Below are 16,166 nucleotides of genomic sequence, written 5' to 3'. Positions count from 1 at the left end.
AAATGGTGCTGCTGTGAACACAGGGAGGCATGTGTCTTTTCAAATTAGAGTTTTCTCCAGATATCTGCCCAGGAGTGGGATTGCTGGATCGTATGGTACCTCTATTGAAAGTTTTTTGAGGATTGCCATACTGTTCTCCACAGGGGCTGCACCAGCTTCCATTCCCATCTTGGTGCTACATCTCATGAGCTTTTCAGTCTTGGAAAAGCTCCATGAGCTCTGTCCTCTGAGGACACCAGTGAGAGCTGTCTCAGGGCCGTCAGGAGAGTTAAGTGAGTCGACACACAGAAGAGACTCCCACGGTTTACACTGTGCGTATCTTTCAGGCAGTGCTTGCAGCCTGGGCTGAAAGGAGTCCTGGTGGATAGAGTAGAGCTCTCTGCATCAGTGACCTGCTCCCCGGCCTCCCAGGCCCTGTAACCCGTGTCCCTGCTAGGGCTTTCTCTAGGTGGCTCTGTGCCTGTGGAGAACAGACGTAGCCACAAGACGCTCCCTGCTAGCAGGACTCCCCCCACCACCCCCGGCCGCTGGCTCTGGACCAGCCCTCCTGGCTCAGCAGTTGTGTGTCTGGCTTTGAGTGGCCTTTCTGTCTTTTCTGCACACTTCCCAGCAGGTCCTATCACTTAGATATGCAAACCTGTCCCCAGCCTTATGGCTCTGCCATCTCCTCGGCTCAGCCACACCCCATCATCTCTCACCTGGACCACCTCAGTCCAGGCCTCCCTAAGCCTGGACAAGACTGGACCTCTCCCCAGGGAAACCCTCCAAAAGACCCCATTGAAACTGGAATAAAATGCATAACTTTTATCACAATGACAAGGCCACATTGGGTTTCTCTCTGTCCTTTAAGCTTTTGCCTCCTTTGTTTCCGAGTCAGGATCTTTGCACCTGCTACTTCCTCTGCTTAGAGCTTTCTTTCCAGGGCCACTGTCTCCTCATTGTTCAAGTCTCAGATCACTTAACCTTGGAGAGGCCATCCTTACATCCCTCACAAGAGGCCAGACACCCCCACCCCTGGCCCCTCAGTCATGCCCTCATATGTTCACTCTTTCTTATTTTATTTATGGTATTTATCTTGTCTATTGTCATCCTGTTATCCGTACAGACACACACACAGAGCGTGAGCTCTGTGTAGGCAAGGCAGCCATTCCTCCGCACTATGTCTGCAGTTCCTTGAGCAGGACTCTCTGCAGAGTGGCTGTGTCATAAAATTCCATCCATGACAAAGTCTGTCCCCAGACGGAAAGGAGCATGATCTGTGACATGAGCAGGCCCCCGACTCGATGTGCAGGGAGCACAGGTCCCGCGGCAGCTGCTCTGGACGCAGAGCCTGGGAGCGTCCAGCCAGCATTGCCCCAGCCCACCGCCCGGCTTCTCCAGAACCCCCCACCCAGCTTGTCCTCCAATTCTGATAATAACACAACAGCAGTGTCACTACTCAGATTCACCCTGGAACTTGTCACTCTTTCCGCTCTGGAAATTTGAGAAAACTGAAGCTCGTAAACCGGGTGGGTCGAGGCCCGGTAACAGCCTGGTCTCTCTTTGTATCCAGGCGGGTCTGCACTGCCCGGACCTGGCACCTGCAGCCTTGTCTAAGGCAGCGTGTCACCTCCTGGGAATTCCCAGGCGGGCTCAGCTCCTGGTTGGGGTTGTGGAAAGTGAACTGAATTGAATGCCAAAATGAGCACTGATTAATAATGTGAAATCACTATTTCTAATTCCAGGTCCTGGTCCATCGCCGCTTGCTTACTATGCTGAATGCCGTCCGTAACATACAGAAAGACGTCATCGTGAAGAGGCTCACTCAGGAGAGACAGTCCCTAGTACAAGGTAGGGCAGCTGCCAACAGCCGTGTTTCATCCGCATACGCCCTAGGCAGGGGGCTCCTCTGTGATGAAGCTAGCTTTCATAAATCACATATACTGGATTTTTTTTAATTATTGAAGTATAGTTGACTTACAATGCTGTGTTAATTCTGCTGTACGGCAAAGTGATTCTTTTATACATAAATATACATTTTTTAGAAAATTGTTTTCCATTGTGGTTTATCACAAGATAGTGAATATAGTTCCCTGTGCTATACACTAGGACTTGTTTATCCATTCTACACACAATAGTTTGCTTCTGCTAACTCCAAACTCCCGTTCCATCTCTCCCCACACCTGCACGGTCCCCTGCACCTTGACAACCATGTGTCTTTTCTCTTTCTCTTTGTAGATAAGTTCATGTGTCATATTTTAAATTCAACATATAAGTATATATATGGTATTTGTCTTTCTCTTTCTGACTTACTTAGTGATAATCTCCAAATCCATTCATGTTGCTGCAGATGGCATTATTTCATTCTTTTTTGTGGCGGAGTAATATTCCATTATATATATATATATATATATATACCATATTTTCTTTATCCATTCATGTGTCAATGGACATTTAGGTTGCATCCGTGTCTTAACTGTTGTAAATGGTGCTGCTATGAACATAGCACATTTTATTACATTTTAATTATTCTTTTTTCCTCCTATATTATTTTATCTCTGATACTGACATTTCTAATAAACTCTTTAAAAAAACATCATAAAATTTACCTGTGAGTTAAATGTGGACACCTGTAAAATAACTTTATATGTTTCTTTAATCTTTTTCTTTGCTGACAAGGACAAAGAATATTCATCAGAGATGCTTTCATTAAGAATTACAGTTTTAGGGGAACTTCTGATTCAAGATGGCAGAGTAGAATGACGTGCGCTCATCCCCTTTTGGGAGAACACCAAAATCACAACTAGCTGTTGAACAACCATTGAGAGGAGAACACTGGAACCCACCAGAAAAAGATAACCTGTGTCCAAAGACAAAGAAGAAGCTGCAGTGAGATGGTAGGAGGGGCACAATCATAATAAAATCAAATTCCATACCCGCTGGGTAGGCAACCCACAGACTGGAGAAAAATAATACCAAAGAGGCTCTCTCTCTCTTATGAAGGTTCTGAACCCCATGTCAGGCTTCCAGCCTGGGGATCCTACAAAGGGACTGGGGATCCCCAGGGAATCTGACCTTGAAGGCCAGCGGGATTTGACTATAGGACTTTCACAGGACTTCGGGAAACAGACTCCGGTCTTGGAGCAGACAAACAAGATTTTGCACACACCAAGACCCAGAGGAGAGGAGCAGTGACCCCACAGGAGACTGAACCAAATCCACTTGTAGTGTTGGAGGGCCTCCTGTGGAGGTGTGGGGAGGCAGGGGCCCACCACAGGGCCGGGGCACTGGCAGCAGCAGTCTGGGAAGGCCCCCGTGGCATAAACCCTCTTGGAGTTCACTGTTAACCCTACCACGTAGCTCAGCTGGTAAAGAATCTGCCTGCAGTGCAGGAGACCTGGGTTCAATCCCTGGGCTGGGAAGATCCTCTGGAGAAGGAAATGGCTACCCACTCTAGTATTCTGGCCTGAAGAATTCTGTGGACCATGGGATCACAGACTGAGTGACTTTCACTTTCACTTTCAAAAAAAGAGCCTCTAGACCCCAGGGCTGGGTTGCCTCAGGCCAAACAACTAACAGGGAGGGATTGTTAGTTGGATTAAAGTTTTAAAGTTTTACTGAGCAAGGGCCTGCCCACCAGAGCAACACCTGGCTTTTCCTGCCCTCTCCTTCCCATCAAGAAGCTTACAGAAGCCTCTTAGCCTCCTTCATCAAAGGACAGACAGAAGAATCAAGAAGAACCACAATCCCATAGCAACTGGAACAAAAATCACATTATAGAAAGTTAATCAAGATGAAAAAGCAGAGAGTTATGTCCCAGATGAAGGGACAAAATAGAACTCCAGAAAAACAACTAAATGGAGATAGCAACCTTTCAGAAAAAGAATTCAGAATAATGCTAGTAAAGATGATCCAGGATTTGGGACACAGAATGGAGAAGATGCAAGAAATGTTTACCAAAGACCTACAAGAACTAAAGAACAAACAGAGATGAACACTAGAAGGAATCAAAGGCAGAATAACTGAGACAGAAGAACAGATAAGTGACCTGGAGGACAGAATGGTGGAAATCACTGACACAGAGCAGAATAGAGAAAAAAGAATGAAAAGAAATGAAGACAGTCTAAGAGACCTCTGGGGAAACATTAAATGCACCAACATTCACATTACAGGGGAGAAGAGAGAAAGAAAGGACCCAAGAAAATACTTGAAGAGATAATAGCTGAAAAGTTCCCTAAGGTAGGAAAGGAAATAGTTGACCAAGTCCAGGAAGCACAGAGTTCCAGGCAGGATGAACACAAGGAGGAAAAAGATACATAGTAATCAGACTGACAAAAATTAAAGACAAAGACAAAACAGTAAAAGCAACAACAGAAAAAGGACAAATAACATACTTACTAGGGAACCCCCATCAGGTTATCAGCTGATTTCTCAACAGAGACTCTATGAGCCAGAAGGGAATGGCATGATATACTTAAAGTGATAAAAGGGAAGACTCTACAACCAAGAATGCTCTACCCAGCAAAACTTCCCTTCAGACTTGATGGAGAAGTCAAAAACTTTCCAGACAAGCAAAAGTTACGAGAATTCAGCAACATCAAACCAGCTTTACAACAAAAGCTAAAGGAACTTCTCTAGGCATGAAACACAAGAGAAGGAAAAGACCTACAGAAAATAAACCCAAAACAATTAAGAAAATGGTAATAGGATCATTATCTGTTGAGGAATATCAGTAACCTCAGTTATGCAGATGACACCACCCTTATGGCAGAAAGCAAAGAGGAATTAAAGGGCCTCTTGATGAAGGTAAAAAACTGGCTTAAAACTCAACATTTAAAAAAACGAAGATCATGGCATCCAGTCCCATCACTTCATGGTGAATAGATGGGGAAACAACTAGAAACAGTGATGGACTTTCTTTTCATGGGCTCCAAAATCACTGCAAATGGTGACTGCAGCCATGAAATTAAAGACGCTTTCTTCTTGGAAGAAAAGCAATGACAAACCCGCGGCTGCTGCTGAGTCGCTCAGTCGTGTCCGACTCTGTGCGCCCCCACAGACGGCAGCCCCCAGGCTCCCCCGTCCCTGGGGTTCTCCAGGCAAGAACACTGGAGTGGGTTGCCAATTCCTTCTCCAGTGCATGAAAGTGAAAAGGGAAAGTGAAAGTGAAGTCGTGTCCAACTCTTAGCGACCCCATGGACTGCAGCCCACCAGGCTCCTCCGTCCATGGGATTTTCCAGGCAAGAGTACTGGAGTGGGGTGCCATTGCCTTCAAACCTAGACAGCATATTAAAAAGCAGAGACATTGCTTTGCCTACAATGGTCCGCATAGTCAAAGCTATGGTTTTTTCCATTAGTCATGTACAGATGTGAGAGTTGGACCATAAAGAAGGCTGAGCACTGAAGAACTGATGCCTTCAAACTGTGGTGCTGGAGAAGACTCTGCAGAGTCCCTTGGACAACAAGGAGACCAAACCAGTCAATCCTGAAGGAAATCAACCCTGAATATTCGTTAGAAGGACTGATGCTAAAGCTGAAGCTCCAGCACTTTGGCCACATGATGTGAAGAGCTAACTCATTGGAAAAGACCCTGATGCTGGGAAAGATTGAAAGCAGGAGGATACAGGAATGACAGAGGATGAGATGGGGTTGGATGGCATCTCCAAGTTTAGCATGTCCAAACTCAGTAGACATGAGTTTGAGCGAACTCTGGGAGATGGTGAAGGACAAGGAGCCTGGCAATCTCCAGTCTATGGGGTTGCAAGAAGTTGAACACAGCTGAGAGACTGAACAACAGCAATAGGATCATATGTATCCATAATTACCTTCAAAGTAAATAGATTAAATTCACCAACCAAAAGACATAGACTGGCTGAGCATATGAAAACATGTGCGTGTATGCACTTCTATTTACCACGTCACCCTGCTTGACCCCCCATACTTTGTGTAAGTATTTTATATTGTTAGGTTAATCACGTTCCCATTATGGCTTGCAATTGTTTATCTTTTATTTCTGATCTGGCTATTGATTGTGAAAACTGATAAACATCTGTTACCATTATGATTATGTAACTATTACTCACTTAATGCCATTGTATTATGATTAGTCAACAAAAAAATAAGCGTATATCACCAAAGCTATCATTTAATAGAAAAACCAGTAGTCACTTTTTAAAATTGTCTTGGAATTTTTTGAAAAATACAAATGCCTATGTATTGCTTTTGTTCTCCAAAGTTCCAGATACATTTCTAATGAGCAGCCATGTTTAAAAACAACTGGCGTATATGATGAATTTTTATCTAGTTTGTTTCACTTTTTCTGTTTCATATTCAGCACTCCCATTTCATTTAGTTTATGTGTTCCAATTTCTCCATCACTTCTTTTTTTTTTTGGTGTTCTTTCTCAGCCTTTATCAAGAATAGTAGAAAAGCTTTTATATACATATATATAATAGTATGTATAATATATATTTTAGAAATCTTGAATTTTTGCCTAACTTAAAAATTTATGACATTTTGATTCCAGTTGTTTGACTTGGTGTAAATAGAATGCTAGATTTCTAATTTTTAAAAAATAGATATGCAATATATGGAATTTTAAAAGATGGTAACAATAACCCTATATGCAGGACAGAAAAAGAGACACAGATGTATAGAACAGACTTTTGGACTCTGTGGGAGAAGGCAAGGGTGGGATGATCTGAGAGAGTAGCATTGAAACATGTATATTATCAAATGTGAAACAGATCGCCAGCCCAGGTTGGATGCATGAGACAAGTGCTCAGGGCTGGTGCACTGGGAAGACCCAGAGGGATGGGATGGGATCTGGAGGGAGGTGGGAGAGGGGATCAGGATGGGGAACACATGTAAATCCATGGCTGATTCATGTCAATGTATGGCAAAAACCACAACAATATTGTGAAGAAATTAGCCTCCAACTAAAAAAAAATAAATGAAAAAAAAAAAAGATATGCAACAAGCAACAAAGGTTTACTATATAGCACAGGGAACTAGTCAATATCTTGTAATAACCTATAATGGAAAATAATCTCAAAGATAATATGTGTGCATTTGTATAACTGAATCACCTTGCTATGCACCTGAAATGTAAGTCAATTATACTTCAATAAAATATACATATTAAGAAGTTCTATGTAAAATAGCCTCAGAATGCAAAGTAACCCATTAAATAAATACCAACAGTAGTATTAAAAAGAAAAAAAAAGAATTATGGTGTTTTGGAAGTAAAAATACAATTTTTTTTTAAATTGGAGGAGTTGAGGCAAAGAACAAATGAGAAGCTAGGAACAAGACTACACACATACACACGTGTGCGTGTGCACGTTGTTTTTTAAACGACCTGCGGCCAGGCCCCAGTAACTGGTATGTAGCAAATACACAGCTAAAAAGATGGTAGTTTCACAGACGCGCCTTGAGACTCTCCAGAAGTGCTGTTCTGTTTTTCACCCGCAGACAAGAGATCCAAATACCAGCTGGGGCGAGTCAGCAAGGACGCCAGCTGGTTCTCTGTGTCTCCCCAGGAAGTACTGCCCTTCGCCTTTCCGTCCTACAGCCCTCCCCAGGACTCCAACGAACTGGTGGGTGCATGGAGGCCACAGGTGGGGCTGGGCGCGGTCAGGGGGCGACAGGCTGGTGCCGAGGGGAGCCCCAGCTGGTCTCTGGCAGGCAGAGGGAGACCTGTGCCCAGGTGATTGTGATGAATGGGAAACCAGGAAGCACCTGCTGCCGCCTCCCTGGCCCCGGAGACACCTGTGCAGAGCTGGCTGGCCCCGATCTGCCCAAGCTGGGGACCGCTGAGCCCCCGGGACTGCCGGGAAATGGGGTCTGAGGGCTGAATAGCAAACAGAGGACCAAGAGGACCTAGCCAGGACCTGGGAGGCAGGCCCAGCTCAGCCAAGCCCCCTGCTGTGTGGAAACTGCAGAGGTTGGGGGTGGGTGGCCCCAGCGTCTAACAAACAGTCCAACCTCAGACTCACAAGTCCATCCCTCCTTCCCTCTTGGCAAGAAGTTTGACAGTTTATCAAATGATGTATTGTAATTCAGGTGGTGGCTACACCACGTGGCAGGTGGGACTTTCTCAAGTTCTATCAAATTAATTAATCTTCAAATTTAATAGGTAGGTTTATTCTCTTGCAGCTGAGAAGGAAACTGAGACGCAGCGGCACAGAGCCTGTAATAAAATGCTGCCTGAGTTTCTCAAGTTCAGAGATTTAGCAATAAAAAGTGTGTTTAAATCAATGGTGAAAGGGCACAAGCAAAACAGTTTTTAGTTTCAAAGAATGAAGTTGCCATGCACATCCTGTAAAGCGGGTTAAGCATTGCAGGTCAACTTCATCAAGAGGTACAGGACTGACTTTAGAAATTCCATGTGTTTTCTGGATTAGGTAATTCAGTGACTTTAAAGGTCAGAATAGTCGGTTCCTGCACACGTGCATGCTAAGTCACTTCAGTCGTGTCTGACTCTTTGTGACCCCGTGGACTGCAGCCCACCAGGCTCCTCTGTCCATGGGATTCTCCAGGGAAGAACACTGGAGTGGGTTGCCATGCCCTTCTCCAGGGGATCTTCCTGACCCAGGGATCAAACCCTCGTCTCTTATGTCTCCTGCATTGGCAGATGGGTTCTTTATCACTAGTGCCACCTGGGAAGCCCTATTTAGTTTCTAGAAAATGATAAATCTGTGATTTTCAAGCAATAAGAATTATCTGACAGTCAATAATTAATGGGTGGAGAGGGTGTTAGGGATGAAAAGAGATTATCACTGTGCTGTGGAGCCTATTTTTTTTTTTAATAATTCAAAGCTTTATTTCATTTTGTACTTGAGTTAGTTCTACAGCAACTTCTCTGATGCTCAGGGTTGATGAAAAACAGAATGCTTGGCGTCCCTGTTCATAAAGATTTTTGTAATTCATTCCATACATGTGGTATTTCATCTATTCTAAGAACAGTTTTTTAAATACAGCATCTCTGAAATTGGGAAATGCCTTATCATTATTGGTGTCATATTTACACTGCGTCATACCAGTTTAACGACGGTGTCTTAGATTAGGTGAGATGTAGTATTTACTGAGTACCTGTCACAGGCTGGACACTGCTCTGGGTTCTGTGGGTGATGCTGCACGTCCACCTGCAGGACGTGTATTAGGTGGTGCTTTGGGGATCAGCATCCTTGGAAGGGAAGGGAATGGAATGGGCAGAGGAGAAATAAGGCTACAGTCCTTTGATGAAGTCCTTGCTGATGTCACAAGGGGCTCTGGGCCTGGGACAGGGTGAGGACCGCCTTTGTACCTTTGCTTCAGCCTGTCTTTGGAGGCAGCTGCCCCAATGAGCGCATGGCCTCGAGTGAGATAGCGCCCTTCAGCCACAGCTGCCCCTGAGGGCTGACCCCTGAGGGTTGTTTCTGTCAATAGGACTCAGGACTCACTCCTTCAGGCCTGAAGGGGATTCTGGGCAGCAAGTGCAGCCTCCACAACAGGGGAAAACAAAAGACACACCCTGAGAGACAAGGGTGTGGGGGTGGGCAGTGGCCACATTGCCTCCATTCCCTGCATGTCAAGTGTCAGCTGTAGTCAGGTGTCAGCCTTGGTTGCAGGAAGAGTTATTTAGAGGGAAGAGCTGTTCACTTAATGTTCAAAATGTAGAGAAACAGAAGTATAGCTGCCTTTGCTCAATGTTGATCATGTGTCACCTTTTTGAATTTTCACATTTTAGGCTCCTGGTGGCCTTGGACCTGTCCCAATTAAATCTTCAGAAATTCAAGTCAAGCAGCCCCATTCCTTCTTCAGTCTGCAGGTCAGACCTGTCATATGGTTTCGTTAATTGGGTTTCTTATGTCCTAAACAAAATGTTCTTGACTCTGAATTGCTCTAATTCATTAGTTTTGTTCTATTATAGATTGTAACCGATAACATACAGTGTTTATTTCCCTGCTGTTATCTTATGTGATGTGTGAGGTGTAACAGATTCTCTTTTCCTGATGTGGTTTGTGGAAACCAGAATCTTTACTCTGTGGATATACCATATAGTATGCAAACCTGAACTCAGTGAAGCTCTGAGCCATGCCATGCTGGCCCACCCAAGACGGATGGGTCATAGTGGAGAGCTCTGACAAAACGTGGTCCACTGGAGGAGGAAATGGCAAACCACACCAGCATTCTTGCTGCAAGAACCCCATGAACAGCATGAAAAGGCACAACGATGTGACACCAGAAGGTCAGCCCCCCAGGCTGGAAGGGTGTCTGATATGCTACTGGGGAAGAGTGGAGGGCAGTCACTAGTGGCTACAGAAAGGACAAAGTGACTGGGCCAAAGCAGAAACAATGCTCTGTTGTGGGTGTGTCTGGTGGTGAAAGTAAAGTCCAAGGCTGTAAAGAACAACATTGCCTAGGAACCTGGAATGTTAGGTCCATGAATCAAAGTAAATTTTTTTTTTTTTCCTTTTTTTTTTCAGTTGTGTATTTTGGTTTTTTTTTTGTTTTTTTTAAATTTTTTTTTTTATTTTATTCTTTGAATCAGCCATGGATTTACATGTATTCCCAATCCCGATCCCCCCTCCCACCTCCCTCTCCACCCGATTCCTCTGGGTCTTCCCAGTGCACCAGGCCCGAGCACTTGTCTCATGCATCCCACCTGGGCTGGTGATCTGTTTCACCATAGATAGTATACATGCTGTTCTTTTGAAATATCCCACCCTCACCTTCTCCCACAGAGTTCAAAAGTCTGTTCTGTATTTCTGTGTCTCTTTTTCTGTTTTGCATATAGGGTTATCGTTACCATCTTTCTAAATTCCATATATATGTGTTAGTATGCTGTAATGTTCTTTATCTTTCTGGCTTACTTCACTCTGTATAATGGGCTCCAGTTTCATCCATCTCATTAGAACTGATTCAAATGAATTCTTTTTAATGGCTGAGTAATATTCCATGGTGTATATGTACCACAGCTTCCTTATCCATTCGTCTGCTGATGGACATCTAGGTTGCTTCCATGTCCTGGCTATTATAAACAGTGCTGCGATGAACATTGGGGTGCACGTGTCTCTTTAGATCGGTTTCTCGTGTTAAGCCCAGAAGTGGGATTGGCTGAGGTCATATGGCAAGTTCTATTCCAGTTTTTTAAGAATTCTCCACACTGTTCTCCATAGTGGCTGTACTAGTTTGCATTCCCACCAACAGTGTAAGAGGGTTCCCTTTTCTCCACACCCTCTCCAGCATTTATTGCTTGTAGACTTTTGGATAGCAGCCATCCTGACTGGCGTGTAATGGTACCTCATTGTGGTTTTGATTTGCATTTCTCTGATAATGAGTGATGTTGAGCATCTTTTCATGTGTTTGTTAGCCATCTGTATGTCTTCTTTGGAGAAATGTCTGTTAAGTTCTTTGGCCCATTTTTTGCTTGGGTCATTTATTTTTCTGGAATTGAGCTGCAGGAGTTGCTTGTATATTTTTGAGATTAATCTTTGTCTGTTGCATCATTTGCTATTATTTTCTCCCAATCTGAGGGCTGTCTTTTCACCTTACTTATAGTTTCCTTTGTAGTGCAAAAGCTTTTAAGTTTCATTAGGTCCCATTTGTTTATTTTTGCTTTTATTTCCAATATTCTGGGAGTGGGTCATAGAGGATCTTGCTGTGATTTATGTCGGAGAGTGTTTTGCCTATGTTCTCCTCTAGGAGTTTTATAGTTTCTGGTCTTACATTTAGATCTTTAATCCATTTTGAGTTTATTTTTGTGTATGGTGTTAGAAAGTGTTCTAGTTTCATTCTTTTACAGTGGTTGACCAGTTTCCCCAGCACCACTTGTTGAAGAGGTGGTCTTTTTTCCATTGTATATCCTTGCCTCCTTTGTCGAAGATAAGGTGTCCGTAGGTTCATGAATTTATCTCTGGCTTTCCTATTCTGTTCATTGATCTATATTTTGTCTTTGTGCCAGTACCATACTGTCTTGATGACTGTGGCTTTGTAGTAGAGTCTGAGTCAGGCAGGTTGATTCCTCCACTTCCATTCTTCTTTCTCAAGATTACTTTGGCTATTCGAGGTTTTTTGTATTTCCATACAAATTGTGAAATTCTTTGGTCTAGTTCTGTGAAAAATACCGTTGGTAGCTTGATAGGGATTGCATTGAATCTATAGATTGCTTTGGGTAGAATAACCATTTTGACAATATTGATTCTTCCAATCCATGAACACGGTATGTTTCTCCATCTGTTTGTGTCCTCTTTGATTTCTTTCATCAGTGTTTTATAGTTTTCTATGTATAGGTCTTTTGTTTCTTTAGGTAGATATACTCCTAAGTATTTTATTCTTTTTGTTGCAATGGTGAATGGTATTGTTTCCTTAATTTCTCTTTCTGTTTTCTCATTGTTAGTATATAGGAATGCAAGGGATTTTCGTGTGTTAATTTTATATCCTGCAACTTTACATATTCATTGATAGCTTCTAGTAATTTTCTGGTAGAGTCCTTTAGGTTTTCTATATGAGGATCATGTCATCTGGCAAACAGTGAGAGTTTCATTTCTTCTTTTCCTATCTGGATTCCTTTTACTTCTTTTTCTGCTCTGATTGCTGTGGCCAGAACTTCCAACACTATGTTGAACAGTAGTGGTGAGAGTGGGCACCCTTGTCTTGTTCCTGATTTCAGGGGGAATGCTTTCAATTTTTCACCATTGAGGTGATGCTTGCTGTGGGTTTGTCATATATGGCTTTTATAATGTTGAGGTATGTTCCTTCTATTCCTGCTTTTTGGAGAGTTTTAATCATAAATGAGTGTTGAATTTTGTCAAAGGCTTTCTCTGCATCTATTGAGATAAGCATATGGTTTTTATCTTTCAATTTGTTAATGTGGTGTATTACATTGATTGATTTGCGGATATTAAAGAATCCTTGCATTCCTGGGATAAAGCCCACTTGGTCGTGGTGTATGATTTTTTTAAATATGTTGTTGGATTCTGTTTGCTAGAATTTTGTTAAGGATTTTTGCGTCTATGTTCATCAGTGATATTGGCCTGTAGTTTTCTTTTTTTGTGGCATCTTTGTCTGGTTTTGGAATTAGGGTGATGGTGGCCTCATAGAATGAGTTTGGAAGCTTACCTTCATCTGCAATTTTCTGGAAGAGTTTGAGTAAGATAGGCATTAGCTCTTCTCTAAATGTTTGATAGAATTCTCCTGTGAAACCATCTGGTCCTGGGCTTTTGTTTGCTGAAGATTTTGATTACAGTTTCGATTTCCGCTTGCTGTGATGGTCTGTTAAATATCTCTATTTCTTCCTGGTTCAGTTTTTGGAAAAGTTATACTTTTCTAAGAATTTGTCATTTCTCCAAGTTGTCCATTATTGGCATAGACGCGCTGGTAGTAGTTTTATATCCCTTGGTTTTCATGTTGTCTGTTGTGATCTTCCATTTTCATTCTATTTTGTTGATTGGTTCGCTTCTCCCTTTGTTTCTTAATGAGTTTTGCTAATGGTTTGTCAATTTTGTTTATTTTTTCAAAAACAGCTTTTAGCTTTGTTGATTTTTGCTAATGGTCTCTTTAGTTCTTTTGCATTATTCTGCCCTGATTTTTTAGGATTTCTTTCCTTCTGCTAACTCTGGGGTTCTTCATTTCTTCCTTCTCTAATTGCTTTAGGTGTAGAGTTAGGTTATTTATTTGGTTTTTTTTCTTGTTTCTTGATGTAAGCCTGTAATGCTATGAACCTTCCCCTTAGCACTGCTTTTACAGTGTCCATAGGTTTTGGGTTGTTGTGTTTTCATTTTCATTCATTTCTATGCATATTTTGATTTCTTTTTTGATTTCTTCTATGATTTGTTGGTTATTCAGAAGCGTGTTATTTAGCCTCCATATGTTTGAATTTTTAACAATTTTTTTTCTGTAATTGAGATCTAATCTTACTGCACTGTGGTCAGAAAAGATGACTGGAATGATTTCAATTTTTTTTTTTTTTTTAAGACTAGATTTATGGCCCAGGATGTGATCTATTCTGGAGAATGTTCCGTGTGCACTTGAGAAAAAGGTGAAGTTGATTGTTTTGGGGTGAAATGTCCTATAGATATCAATTAGGTCTAGCTGGTCCATTGTGTCATTTAAAGTTTGTGTTTCCTTGTTAATTTTCTGTGTAGTTGATCTATCCATAGTTGTGAGTGGGTATTAAAGTCTCCCACTAATTATTGTGTTACTATTATTTCCTCTTCATCATCGTTAGTGTTTGCCGTAACATATTGGCGGTGCTCCTATCTTGGGTGCATATTATTTATAATTGTTATATCTTCTCTTGATGACCTTTGATCATTATGTAGTGTCTTCCTTTGGTCTCTTTTCACATCCTTTATTTGAAAGTCTATTTTATCTGATATGAGTATTGCGACTCCCTGCTTTCTTTTGGTCTCCGTTTGCATGAAATATTTTTCCCAGCCTTCACTTTTTAGTCTGTATGTGTCTCTTGTTTTGAGGTGGGCTCCTGTAGACACATATAATAGGGTCTTGTTTTTGTACCCATTCAGCCAGTCTTTGTCTTTGGTTTGGGGCATTCAACCCATTTAACATTTAAGGTAATTATTGAATGAGGTGTGGTCCCCAGTTGCCAAATTTACTTTGGGTTGTTTGGGTACGTTTATACAACTTTCTGCATTTCCTGTCTAGTGAAGGATCCTTTAGCATTTGCTGAACGAGCTGGTTTTGGTGGTGCTGAATTTCTCTCAGCTTTTGCTTGTCTGTAAAGCTTTTAAATTCTCCTTCATATCTGGATGAGATCCTTGCTGGATACAGTAATCTAGGTTGTAGGTTATTCTCTTTCATTACTTTCAGTACGTCCTGCCATTCCCTTCTGGCCTGGAGGGTTTCTATTGATAGATCAGCTGTTATCCTTATGGGAATCCCTTTGTGTGTTATTTGTTGTTTCTCCCTTGCTACTTTTAATATTTGTTCTTTGTGTTTGATCTTTGTTAATTTGATTAATATGTGTCTTGGGGTGTTTCGCCTTGGTTTATCCTGTTTGGGACTCTTTGGGTTTCTTGGACTTGGGTGCTATTTTCCTTCCCATTTTAGGAAGTTTTTTCTCAGCTATTATCTCCTCGAGTATTTTCTCATGGCCTTTCTTTTTGTCTTCTTCTTCTGGAACTCCTATGATTTGAATGTTGGGGCGTTTCACAGTGTCCCAGAGGTCCCTGAGGTTGTCCTCATTTCTTTTGATCCTTTTTTCTTTTTTTCTCTCTGCTTCATTTATTTCCACCATTTTATCTTCTATCTCACTTATCCTATCTTCTGCCTCCGTTATTCTACTCTTGGTTCCCTCCAAAGTGTTTTTGATCTCATTCATTGCATTATTCATTTTTTAATTGACTCTTTTTTATTTCTTCTAGGTCTTTATTAAACAGTTCTTGAATCTTTTCAATCTTTGTTTCCAGGCTATTTATCTGTAACTCCATTTTGTTTTCAAGATTTTGGATCATTTTTATTATCATTATTCTAAATTCTTTTTCAGGTAGATCCCCTATCTCCTCCTCTTTTGTTTGACTTGGTGGGCATTTTTTCATGTTCCTTTACCTGTTGGGTATTTCTTTGCCTTTTCATCTTGTTTAGATTGCTGTGTCTGGAGTGGACTTTCTGTATTCTGGAGGTCTGTGGTTCCTTTTTATTGTGGAGATTAACCCAGTGGGTGGGGTTAGACGATTGGCCTTGTCAAGATTTCCTGGTTAGGGAAGCCGTGCGTCAGTGTTTGGTGCGTGGAACTTGATTTCTTCTCTTTGGAGAGCAATGGAGTGCCAGTATGAGTTTTGAGATGGGTCTATGTGTTAGGTGTGACCTTGGGCAGCCTGTTGTTGATGTTCAGGCTATGTTCCTTGCGTTGCTGGAGAATTTGCGTGTATGTCTTGCTCTAAAACTTATTGGCTCTTGGGTGGTGGTTGGTTTCAGTGTAGGTATGAAGGCGTTTGGACAGTCACTTATTACTTAAAGTTCCATGTAGTCAGGAGTTTTCTGGTGTTCTCAGGTTTTGGGCTTAAGTCTCCTGCCTCTGGATTTCAGTTTTATTCTTCCTGTAGTCTCAGGACTTCTCCAACTATACAGCCCTGATAAGAAAACTTCTAGGTTAATGGCTAAAAGATTCTCCCCCGTTAGGGACACCCAGAGAGGTTCACAGAGTTACATGAAGAAGCGGAGAGGGAGGAGGGAGATAGAGA

At 42.1% G+C, this 16,166-nt stretch overlaps 1 protein-coding gene across 2 annotated transcripts in view; it reads left to right on the top strand.

The window, feature by feature from the left end:
- Nucleotides 1-16,166, top strand: part of CFAP221 (cilia and flagella associated protein 221) — a 120,364-nt gene that overhangs the window by 67,313 nt on the left and 36,885 nt on the right. For both annotated transcript variants that reach the window (XM_043488336.1, XM_043488337.1), the window contains exons 15-17: nt 1,725-1,830; nt 7,453-7,577; nt 9,710-9,790. In XM_043488336.1, the coding sequence (XP_043344271.1) occupies nt 1,725-1,830; nt 7,453-7,577; nt 9,710-9,790 (312 nt within the window). The remainder of the gene's footprint in view (nt 1-1,724; nt 1,831-7,452; nt 7,578-9,709; nt 9,791-16,166) is intronic.

The sequence above is a fragment of the Cervus canadensis genome, chromosome 15 (assembly GCF_019320065.1).
Source record: "Cervus canadensis isolate Bull #8, Minnesota chromosome 15, ASM1932006v1, whole genome shotgun sequence".
NCBI classification, from domain to species: domain Eukaryota; kingdom Metazoa; phylum Chordata; class Mammalia; order Artiodactyla; family Cervidae; genus Cervus; species Cervus canadensis.
The sequence above is the reverse complement of the archived record's forward strand: the minus strand, read 5'-3'. Positions and strand labels throughout refer to the sequence as shown.